This window comes from Pyrus communis, chromosome 11 (genome assembly GCF_963583255.1).
Source record: "Pyrus communis chromosome 11, drPyrComm1.1, whole genome shotgun sequence".
NCBI lineage: Eukaryota > Viridiplantae > Streptophyta > Magnoliopsida > Rosales > Rosaceae > Pyrus > Pyrus communis.
In genome coordinates, this window is record NC_084813.1 from 23,072,520 (window position 1) to 23,084,605 (window position 12,086).

The 12,086-nt window shown below is 37.3% G+C and overlaps 1 protein-coding gene across 1 annotated transcript; it reads left to right on the plus strand.

Annotated features, from left to right (window-relative positions):
• Nucleotides 1-3,209: 3,209 nt before the first annotated feature.
• LOC137749186 (alpha/beta hydrolase domain-containing protein VTE7-like) lies at nucleotides 3,210-11,828 on the plus strand. The gene is made up of 10 exons (XM_068489303.1): nucleotides 3,210-3,434; nucleotides 9,872-9,966; nucleotides 10,051-10,148; nucleotides 10,281-10,330; nucleotides 10,541-10,636; nucleotides 10,737-10,826; nucleotides 10,913-11,005; nucleotides 11,136-11,231; nucleotides 11,336-11,401; nucleotides 11,700-11,828. The coding sequence occupies exons 1-10, from the start codon at nucleotides 3,210-3,212 to the stop codon at nucleotides 11,826-11,828; spliced, it is 1,038 nt and encodes a 345-aa protein (XP_068345404.1).
• The last annotated feature ends 258 nt before the right edge of the window (nucleotides 11,829-12,086 follow it).

Here is a 12,086-nt window from a genome sequence, read left to right on the forward strand (position 1 = left end):
ACCAGAGATATACACAATTGTCTCTGTCTCACTCGTCACATGAGCAAGCGATTCACTCACAAACAAAATAAAGGAAGTCACATGACGAGCAAAAGATAGATACGTGGATATATTCCCGGCTGCATCCGCGTTTTCCTCTCGAAGTCCGCGTTTTCCTCTCGAAGTCGATGTCGAAGTCGCAGTAAGATTGTTCAGCAAGACTTGTCAAAATGGAGTCCCAAAGTACATTGCATTTCATTTTTTCTGGTCCAGTCCAGGCTAACAGAATTCTCCAGTTCACATTTGACAAGGACTCAAGGACCGGACTGCTAACTTTTATTACCTGTATGTCCCTGGAAAAGTACGCTTTTGTTAGGAAATGCCATCAATGTCCTGTAATGTAATTGTTGGTCCCTAGTGGTGGTTGGAGATATAAATGGAGAGCTACTATGTCTGATTTTTGTGGCTGAGAAGCAGCCCTAAGGGCTGAGTCATGCCTCCCAAGAACCCCGTTCAAATTACAAATACAAGTGACATTGAACGAGTATTTTGCACCATTGCGGCATGACCTAGTAAAATCTACCGTTTTCTGTTTTCTTCACTTCTTCAACTTCATTTATTTTCCAACTACTTGATCTAGTCCTTCCTTTATTTGTCTCTTTCCGTGGAGAAGTTCTTGTGTACACTAACACTACCTGTATCTAACACATGACCGGGTAGTAGAACCCGAGTGAGACCAGTTGTGCTCATCATGTGAGAGGGATTGGACCGTTGTATCAAATGGTTATATTGGTGACCTGTGAGCTTGGTCGGGGAAAAGCTAAATCTCAAAAGAAATTTTTACATGAACATTCACTTTTCTTGCACGGCAAAAACCAACAGCTAAATAACCGAAAAAGTGAATGTTTATGTGAAAAAATACATTCACTTTTCTCGCACGGCAAAAACCAATAGCTAAATAACCGAAAAAAGTGAATGTTTATGTGAAAAAATACAAGGTTAGTTGTGTACTGTGTCTTAACTTACCCTGTATAAATTTATCTTATACCGCTGGTCCTAAGTCCGGATAAAAGAGGAAGAAGAGTGCGTTAGGTAGTCGACAAGCGACTCCCTATAATATTGTTGTTTTTGCGCACTGCGTCTTGGAAGGGTACAGGAGGAAAACGATAGAAAAAGGTAGTCGTAAATATTTTGTTCCATTAGCAAGTGTTGAGCTAGACTTGCTCCACGGATTCCATGTGCAAGAACAGACCAATAGTTGTTCCACCAGCGTCGGCAGCCAATTTTCAACCATCAACACCAATGCGACTTTTATGCCAATGCAACTGGAAATATCAGTAGTAGCTCAAAATTTGCATTTCAAGCTAAACTAAAACTAAACTAGAATTTAGGTTAGCTCTAACTGAATGAGGGTCAAAGGGTCATGTTTAGCCTTATAACACTGTAAGAAATTATATTTTAATAAATAATGGCAAACCATATTTTATACCATCTCCAATCGAGAGGCCAAAGAAACATAGACCAAATATAACCCCCTCAATAATTTATTATTTTAATTGAATTAATATGGTTAATTAAATTAAACTACCATATTAAAATAAAATTTTCTGACATATTTTGATTGTCACTTGCCACAATAACAAAGAAAGCGTGGTATTGTTGCACCTGCCACAAAGTCAAGCTTGACATTTTGCTGCTAGAGGACTGGGCTGGAGGAGTGGCTGGAAATGGCCAGCATGTTGGCCTGACTTGGGGATTTTGGCCCGGTGGGGTCCGCAAGCTCTTTGGCCTAGCCTTCGGTTGGAGACGATTTTCGTGTCATTCCGAGCTATTTTTAGCCCTATGATCCTTTGGTCGGGTTGGTTGGAAATGGCCTAACATATCAAGTATGTACAAGATTCAACTTCGTTACAGTGACAAAAATATATTTTTTTCGTACCCCTCCACTTATTTTATGGCACACCACAATCCACCTAGACCCAATCATCATAAATGATTTGTGCGACAGCGGCGAAGACGGGTTCGGGATAATCCCTTCAATCTTCTTCTATTCTTTCTCTTTTTCTGAATTTTCCTCTTCCCATGGAACTCCCCCTCTTTACACCATTGAAGAAGATGTCAAGTCCTCTGATCAACCCTTCTATGATCACTGCCCATGCACAAGTCAGAACTTGAACTTTTCTCAACGTAAAGTATCCGTTTGAATACCAGTGACTTGGAAAAATTTCTCGTCCGACACCCCTTCCAATATAGCAAGATTCTCTATATTTAGTTTCATCTAATCCATGTTAATCTCATGCGATTGAGTTAGTTGCCTTATACGAGTTGCTGCTCTCGCACACAAGAACAAAGACAAACCCATGCTTAGGAAATACGGGGTATATACCATCCCTTTTTTGAGAGAAAAATAGCTTATATAGTATGAAGACTTAGCCCATCTCAAAATTTGATACGTGACACCCCTTGTCTACCTAAATTCACTCTTATCATCCAGTTGTCTAGGAGGTTTGCACGTAACAATTTAGACGAGTTCACCATCAAGTGTGTAAATCAAGATGAGATGTGTGATGAAATTAGAGGTCCAAGGTTACATAACCATCAAGTGCGTAAATTAGGATGAGACGTGTGATGAAATTGGATTTCCAATATAAAAGCAATTGACAATATGAGGAGTAACTGAAGATCATATGAGCCCATAGCAAGACATGTCCCTCACTGAGATGGGATAAACTTTTCCTCACATCATCAAATCTCAACACGCCCCCGCACGCGTAGCCGATTTTCAAGCCTACACGTTGACAACTAGATGACGCATAAGCATCATACGAGGAACAACCTACTCTGATACCATGACGAAATTGGAGTTCAATATAAAACTTAACAATATAAAAAATGACCCAATACTATATGAGCCCATAACAAAGCATGTCCCTCAAACTTTTACTCACATGAAATCTCAACAACTTAACTTTTAATGTGTTTCATGTAAGTTAACTACGGCCGTAAAAGTTGACAAATTTCTGAAGAAGTTGACAAATTTCTGAGCACGTTACTGTGCTGTCACGTCCTAAGCAAACCAAGTAGAAATCCCCTCTCCTTTCTGTTTTGTTTTGTTTTTCCATTTGGCAGCACACACTCTCTCTCTAGTTTTTCACTTCCAGTGGAAAGCAAAGACCAGCTGCACAAACCGCACGGCGTTCTGCTGCTGCCAGATCAACGGAATAATCAGAATGATGCCGCTAATGTGGTGCTGTGCGCCAACGTCACCACCGCCGGAAGCGGTGGTGGGTACGTTAATGGCAAAGAAAGATGGAAGCTTTAGGAGTGTGGTGATCAATGTGAGGGGTGCAGGCACAAATAATGGGTTCCCATCGTTTCTTCCAAAGGAGGTTGAGAAAATTAAGGACCCATATGCCAGAAAGTTGGCTCAGAGGATGGAGAGGCTCCCTGTGTCGGTAACCCACTAATCTCGTTCTCATTTTTGTTAATCTAACTAATTTCGTTTCCTTACGAAAATGATAGTTTAAACTATTCTACTTTACTAATTTAGAGCTAAAGGGAGTTTGATGAGCTCGTAAACTGGTCTAATTCACATATAAGTTATAACACATGTATGCTTAGTGCCACTAATTATGATGTACATTTTTTCATGAAGTACTTGGGCTTATTTTGAAGATGATTTCCGATAGACCTGGCAATTTCTTACACGACCTGTTAACATGACGTGGACACGAAAATAACAGATTTCAGATCAACACGATAACTAATCGGGTCATTATCGGATTACACGATAATAACCCGTTAATAACGGGTCCTTAATAGGTTTACACAAGAATAACATGTGGTTAACCTGTTTCGACACGATAAGAAAAAAAATTATTTTGATGATTTTAATTTTTTAAACTACTAAAAAAACTTACTATAAAATACAATAGACATAATAAATAGGTATATTGTTTATTAATTATTATTCTATATAAATTTTAAAATTTAAGTTTTATTTATTTATTTTTATAGGTATTATAGGCACAGATTGAGATTGAAAATCATAAAACACATTAAATATAAAAATATCAAGTAATTTAAAAATACCAAACACATTAAAAAAAAATTATAATTATTAATTTACATATGCGAAAAATATGAAAAAAAATATGCAAATGCTTGTAGTCGCATCCTTTAGGCTTTGAGGATGGGTATATGATCGTTTGAATTTTTAAAACCATACAAACTCTCATGAATAGTATTTTTAAGGGAGTTCAAAAAAACAAAATTCATAATCATTAATGTATAAGTTTGAAAGATGTGAAAACATAATAACGTTTATAATTGCATCCTTAACGCTGAGACGATGGTTACATGGTCGTCTAGATTTTTAAAACCTCCAAATCTCATGAACAGTGTTTTTTATTTGAGTGCAAAATTAATAATAATTATTGTAGAAGTGTGAAAAATGTAATCACTAGTAATGAAAAGCGTTACAACTTTCATGAAGGGATCAACTCTAAAATTTAGTATGTATATACAACTCTGAAATTTAGTATGTATATACTAATTTAGTATTATGTTTTACATTTTTTTTTTTGGTCAAATTATGTTTTTTATTTTCATTTTCATTTTTATTGATTTAAAATATATTTTTCTTAACGGGATAAGGATCGGGTCATATTACCTGATAATATTAACGGGTTGATTTCAGGTCGGTTCGTATTACCCATTTACTTTAACGGGTATTACACGATACGACCTGTTAAGCTATTAGGTATGACACGAACACGAGAAACACGACATGAATGACAGGTCTAATTTTTGCATGCTATTATTATTTTTCTTTTTGTGTACTTCTTAAGTAGTTTTAAGAAGAAAATGAATGTGCGGAAATCAATTTTCTACCGATTAAAGGGATTCTCTGTTCTTACCATTTTCATCATCTTCTTCGAGAACGTCCGACTCAAAAGCTGGGAATGCTTGAGCTTGCAGCAAAAACTGGGAAGTCGTTGAATAAGTGCATTTTTGTTTTTACTTGATTATTTGACATGATTCAACGAAAGGAATAAGTACTTTTTGCCTTTTGTGGGATGGTGAACAGTGAACTCCCTCAACTTTGGAATGATCGATACAAGGTCAAAAAATTCATTTCATATGGTGGGAATATTCTTTGCATAAAACTATGGTTTGTGAGTACAAAATAATCAAGCTAAATGTACTGTTATAAATAGGCAAAAGTTAAAAAGATAACATTTGCTAGGAACAGGTTCAAAGCGGATGCAAAATATCACACTTTAACTTTAGTATCTATAACACAAAGGATGACAGATAAAGAGAGGGAGGGAGAGATACTGATATTATTTCTTTGGTTCTTTCTTTCGCATTGTGCATTTTGATAACACACCGAATGCTCTATTTATAGAGCAACTCCCGTAATAACAATCATACAAATACAATGATCGTCTTCATTTAATTGAGAGCATACCTTGTGGTTTGTTAATTGTTTTAGGCAACTTAAGTTCTTCTGGAAGCTTTATGTATATGTCAGTATCTAATCCTCCATATAGATGACATCCATAAGTCGCATGTCAATTTTTTCTGAAACTACTAAACTTATTAAGTAACAAAATGTAATTGCGTCCATTACAGGAAAGTATGTCTCCTCATAATCAATTCCAGGTCTTTGTGAAAAACCTTGTGCAATGAGTCGTGCTTTATATCTTGCAATCTCGTTTTTCTGATTGCGCTTTCTTGTGAATACCCATTTGTAACCCACGAGATTTACATCAAGCGAAGTTTGGACTACTGGTCCAAAAACACTTCGCATTCCTAAGGAATTTAATTCTACCTGAATTGCATCTACTTAGGCCTATCTTGTCTCTGTTTGCATTCATCAACAGAACAGGCTCAATATCATCACTTAATATGATTTCAGTGGCTACTGTGAATGCGAACATATTGTCGATGATTATTTCATTACGATCCCACAATTCATTAGTACATGTATAATTTATAGAGATTTCCTTGCTTTCATGTACCTCTATCTCTTCAGGGACATGTGTCTCATCAAGGAAATTTTCTTTTTCTGAAAGTATAGAATCATGAATTGTGGATTTATTATTCATTTTCTCTTCCTGAATGATTTCATTCGGATTCAGCAGTGCCCTCGTCTTTCTCTTTCAAGAGGCTAAATCTTTTGAACCTGAGGGTCTACCACGCTTCAGGCATGCACCAGATGAATCATTCATTGCCACTTTATTTTGTCCAATGGGGACATCAATTCTAGCAGTGCATTTTCAGCTGGTATATGTGATTTTGTCACTTTCATAGCATCATTAAATCCATCTGACATTTGATTAGTAATACTTTGAAGATGAACGATCCTTTTCACTTCATTTTCACATTGAGTGTTACGTGGATCAAAATGAGACAAGGTGGGTACAACCCATGTCAGCTCATGCCGTTCTTTTGGAATGGTCTTTTCTCTTCCTAATGACGGAAAGACTGTCTCATCAAAGTGACAATCAGCAAAACGAGCTGTAAACATATCACTTGTTAAGGGTTCCAAATATCTAATGATAGATGGTGAATCAAAACTCATATAAATTCCTAGTCTGCGCTGAGGTCCCATTTTAGTGCATTGTGGTGGTGCAATAGGCACATAAACAACACAACCAAAAACTCGTAAATGTGAAATGTTTGGTTGATGCCCAAACACGAGTTGTACTAAGGAGTATTGGTGGTTGGCTATAGGTCTCAATCGAACCAATGATGCAGCAAGTAAGATGGCATGTCCCCATGCATAAACTTGCAATTTTGTTTTCATGAGCAGAGTACAAGCTATTAATTGAATCCGTTTGATAAATGCTTTTGCTATACCATTTTGGGTATGGATATGAGGAATATGGTGTTCAACATCAATGCCCAATGTCATGCAGTAATCATCAAAGGTTTGAAACGTAAATTCATCAGCGTTATCAAGTCGGATTAACTTAATGGTGTGATTTGGGAATTGTGCTCGCAACTTAATTATATGAGCAAGAAGTCTCGCAAAAGCTACATTTCAAGTAAACAAGAGACAAACATGTGACCATTGGGTAAATGCATCAACCAAAACCATAAAATATCGAAATGGTCCACAAGATGGTTAAATATGCCCACAAATATCCCCTTGAATTCTTTGCAAAAATAATGGGGATTCAACATCAACCTTTAGTTGTGATGGTCTAATCACCAACTTCCCTTGATAACAAGCCTTGCAAGGATTATCATTTGAGTTAGCAATGTGTCTGCTTAATAATCGATGTCCATTCGAGTTGGTAATGATCCTACGCATCATGGTGGATTTTGGATGACCTAGACGGTCATGTCAAAGCATGTATACCTTTGAATAAATGAACTTCTGGTTCATGACAATATGTGATTCAATTGTCTTTATGTATGTATAATACAATTCACTCGACAAACCACGCAACTTCTCCAATATACACTTCTGGGTATCATTGGAGGTAATGCATAGATACTCACATTTTTTTGCACTTTTCGTTTCAATGTGGTATCCATTTAAACGTATGTCTTTAAAACTCAACAAATTTTGAGCAGATCGAGTAGCATATAACGCATTCTGTATGAACAATATTGTTCCATTTGGTAACATATCTGGGTTTTTCCTGAGTCTTCAATTACATCTGATTGGTCTGATATTGTTGTTACCCTTACTTTTGTAAGCATCAAGCTTGAGAAATACTTTCAATCTCAAAGTATTGTATGCGTGGTTGCGCTGTCTACAAGACAAATATCTCTGCTATTTCTCTTGTTTTGAGAATAACCATAGTTTTTATCCATGCTTTCTGAGTAAAAGGGATCACGGTTAAAAACAATTTATTCATAATAAAAGAAAATTCAAATGCCACTTTTATTGAATTGAAATACGAGTTTTAAACTCCAAGTTTAGAATAATAAAAGTACATCAAACATAAATGATTCAATCGGACCAATACACTTCATTCCCTCTTTCCATAATGAAGTCCAAGACATCTAAGTGGATTGTGTTCAACTGCCCTGATAAGTCGAACACTGGATCAGGTATATCCATTGGTCTAGCATGGTCGAGGAAATTGGCCTCGACACTCTTCTCCTTGAGGGATGCTTGATATAGATCCATCAGATGTTTCGAGGTACGACAAGTACGAGCCCAGTGCCTATTGCCACCACACCTATGATAGGCTCCTTCAGAGTTTCTTGGAACATTGTTCATATAAGCTTTGCCTTTGTGACGATTTACATTTTTGAAGCTTGGGCCTAAATTATGCCTTGGAACCTGAATGTGAAACTGGACATCATGATTCTTACATTTCCCGTTCCACCAGCCTCGTTTGTGGCCACGTCCTCTTTTATGATTATTGCCACCAGAGGATGTGGCGTTCATCTCGATGAAAGCAGCATTCACTTCTGGGAATGGTGCAGATCCAGTAGGTTGAGACTGATTATTTTTCATTAGGAGCTCATTGTTTTGTTCAGCTACCAGGAGCATAGATATCAGCTGGTTGTATTCAGTGAAGCCTTGCTCTCTATACTGCTGCTTCATGAGCATGTTTGAGGCATGAAAGGTTCTGAAAGTCTTTTCCAGCATATCTTCCTCAGTGATGGTTTCCCCACAGAGCTTTATCTGGGAGCTAATTCTGAACATCGTAAAATTGTACTCAGCCACTGATTTGAAATCATGGATCCTTAGGTGAGTCCACTCATAACGAGCCATTGGAAGAATCACCATTTTCTGAAGATTGTATCTGTTTCTCAATGCCTTCCAGACAGCTAATGGATCTTCAACCGTTAGGTACTTGCTCTTTAGTCCTTCATCAAGATGTCGACGGATAAAAATCATGGTCATCGCCCAATCTTGAGAGGATGCATTGTTTTCCTCCCTAATGGTTTCTCTAAGATTCCCTACCTCCAAATGGATCTTAGTGTCCACTACCTAGGTACGGTAGTTCTTTCCAATAATATCCAGGGCAACAAAATTAAGTTTTACCAAGTTTGCCATTTTCTTTTATTTTCTAAAAGAAAAATAGGATGTGTAAGAACTTGCAATAATATGTATTCCTAGAGGAATATAATGTTAGAACTTTTGGTTCTTACAAATTTTTCATTTTTGATCTTCCGGCCAAAATGATAAGCGCTCGAAACTTCAGGCTCGAGATTTACATGATTATTGAGGAGGGCAATTGTACTACACCATTCTCGTTGAAGTAAGCATAGGATGAACAATTATTCCACACTACTCAAACATTAGGAAAATTTAAATATGCAGAGTAGGGTGGACGATTATACCGCACCACATAAAATTGCAATAAAATTAAATCTGCAGCTCAATATAGGCAATTGTACCACACCGTCTTTGATTGCAGTAAAATTAACATAAATAATCACTAGGTTAGTAATCAGGAACTACACCAAACAAGAAATCAAAGATATAAGTAAATGTCAAATTGAGAACGACAAGCAGGCATAATGCTAGCCGTTCTTCGCGAGGGCACATCATGCAGATGAGGCAGAGGAAGAAGAAGAATAGGAAAATCCTTGGATGAAGCATTTTTTTTTCTCTTCAATGAAGGGAAATGAGAACTAGTTAAGGTTAGATAGTTGTGCTGATAACGTGTTATAAATAGGGAAAAGTTAGAAAGATAACCTTTGCTAGGAATAGTATGTAGTTGAGTTGACATATTCATTGAAACTGTATGTGGCACATGGCACGTAGCATGTGATGAACTGATATTCTCAATTTTCTCATCCACTTTGAAGTTAATCATTGACTCTGAATAATTTCTCATATCTCTCTTTAATGTAGGGTTATTACCCCTGCTAACATAGTGTAACTAATGGGGCAAGCCGGTTGCGATTGCAGATTGCATCGTCGGAAAGTTGTATCATGAGTAGTTGTGTAAGGCCTCTAAAACAATGTGAGATCAATCCGGTGGTTCTCCTCCATTGCTTTGACAGGTTTGTAATGCTTGCAAATTGCCGATTGACCCGTTACAAGGTGATTTCGTGCTGAACATGTTTCATCATGTTTGTATCTTTTAGTTCTTGTTTAGAATGGAGGTGCGCGTACCCCTTGCTTGAAGAGGCCAATTTGGAGGCTTGGGCCGTTGATGTCCTTGGGTGGGGCTTCTCTGATTTAGGTTCGTTTACCTGCCTTTTCCTCATTGTTTTTTTTTACTGGATGGATATGATTATATACTTCCAGTCTCTTTATTGCAACAAGTGCTTAATGTTCATCGGTTTAATCATTTTTTATCTGTTATCTATACTAGAAGGGTGTCCACCATGCAGCGCAGCATCCAAGCGGCATCACCTCTATCAGGTATATATGCAATGTGATTTTCTTTTCTTTATTCTTTTGTTGCTCAAGTGAATATTGTTTCGGTCTATCTGCAATGGTTTTGATATTTTGTTATGTTAATTACTTTAAGTCGAAAATGGTATACATTTTTCATCATCTGTTGAGAAAATTCGAATCTAATCTTATTGTTTGAGTTTGGAGATATAACTGGATTTCACATTCGAATTATAGTTTTGGAAGTCCTACATTAGAAGACCGATGGTATTAGTTGGACCAAGCCTCGGTGGATCTGTTGCAATTGACTTTGCATACCACCATCCAGTAGCTGTGAGCGTCTATCATATTGAGCTCCTTAGCTCCAGATGCGTTGTTTTAGAAATTATTTAGTGTGCATTTGATAAATTTAATTCTTGTTTTCTATTTTCAGGTTGAAAAGCTGGTTTTAATCAATGCAAGCGTCTACGCAGAAGGCACCGGAGACATGGCAAAGTTACCTAAAGTTGTGGCCTACGCTGGGGTTGGTGTCCCATAACAGGGGTATTTCAACCCTATGTGAATTCTCTTAGCTTGCTTGCCTAATGTTCTGATCTTTTTATTCACCAGGTTTCTTTATTGAAGAGCACCCCTCTACGCTTCTACGCAAGTATGCTGGCCTTCAACAACATTTCATTAGCTACAACCTTTGATTGGACTAATGTAAGATAATCCTTCTGTTAATATACTCAAGTTCCAACTGAAACAGGCATCTAGTATATTGTCAAAATTTTTATCTTGGATTTTTGAAGTATGTGTAATGGAAAGCTAACAGAGATCGTGCCATATTTAGGTCGGACGTTTACACTGTTTGCTGCCTTGGTGGAAAGATGCAACAGTCAGTTTTATGACTAGCGGAGGCTATAATGTCGTTTCCCAAATAAAACAGGTAAACTCTCGCCATCTTAATGGGTACGATATATAAGTGGTATGCAGAATTCCGCAAGTCGGGTAGGCAATAGTAAGCTTGTATTATGAAATTTTATTTTACAGGTGAAGCAGAAAGTACTAGTGATTTGCAGCGAGCAAGACAATATTATCAGCTACAAACAAATATTGGTGAGTTTTGAGCTCTACCTGCTACTTAACTTTTCCTGTCGTACTTAAACCAAGCATGTTTCGCAATCATTTTAAGACGGAGGACTTAATTTATTCTCTTAATCTTAAAAAGCGCACGAGAGATTGCAAATCCTACTTCAAAATCGTTGCAAATGCTTGATAGGCCTGTTTGAAGCGTTTTGGAAAACTTGAGGCGAAATGTATTGTGCGACCACTGACATTGCCGGTTGCACATGCTAAGATGTCAACATATATGCATGCCTTAATGAGTCTTCTTCTTGTTGTAATCAAAATACAGAGGCTGCGTTGTGAGCTTCCGTCTGCAATCATGCGTCTAATACCGGATAGCGGTCATCTCCCTCACGTTGATAATCCCGCCTCCATTGCAAAACTAATCGTAGGGTTTGCTCGGAACGGTCGTTGCTGAGAGAATCCCACCTCTGGTCCTCTGTGGCAGCATTATAGGACTTACTCCCTGCTAAAAGGCCCCTTCTTCTTCTTAGCAATACTAAGTTTTTCTTTGAACACTCCTTTTTTTATAGTTGTAAGCTAATGAAAGATTTAGCGCAAAACCGAGTGTAATGATGTTATATAGTTCATACAGCCGACCCCACTTAATGAGATGAGGCTTCGTTGTTGTTGTTGTACTTATTTTTATTGTTGTAGTTGTAGTTCCAGCACTTAA

Excerpts from the sequence above, each read along its gene's own strand:
- LOC137749186 (XM_068489303.1), top strand. The coding sequence starts at position 3,210 with ATGATGCCGCTAATGTGGTGCTGTGCGCCAACGTCACCACCGCCGGAA. Across the intron at positions 10,827-10,912 it reads AAGTTGTGGCCTACGCTGGG|GTTTCTTTATTGAAGAGCAC; the intron begins GTTGGTGTCCCA and ends TTTATTCACCAG. Across the intron at positions 11,402-11,699 it reads TCAGCTACAAACAAATATTG|AGGCTGCGTTGTGAGCTTCC; the intron begins GTGAGTTTTGAG and ends ATCAAAATACAG.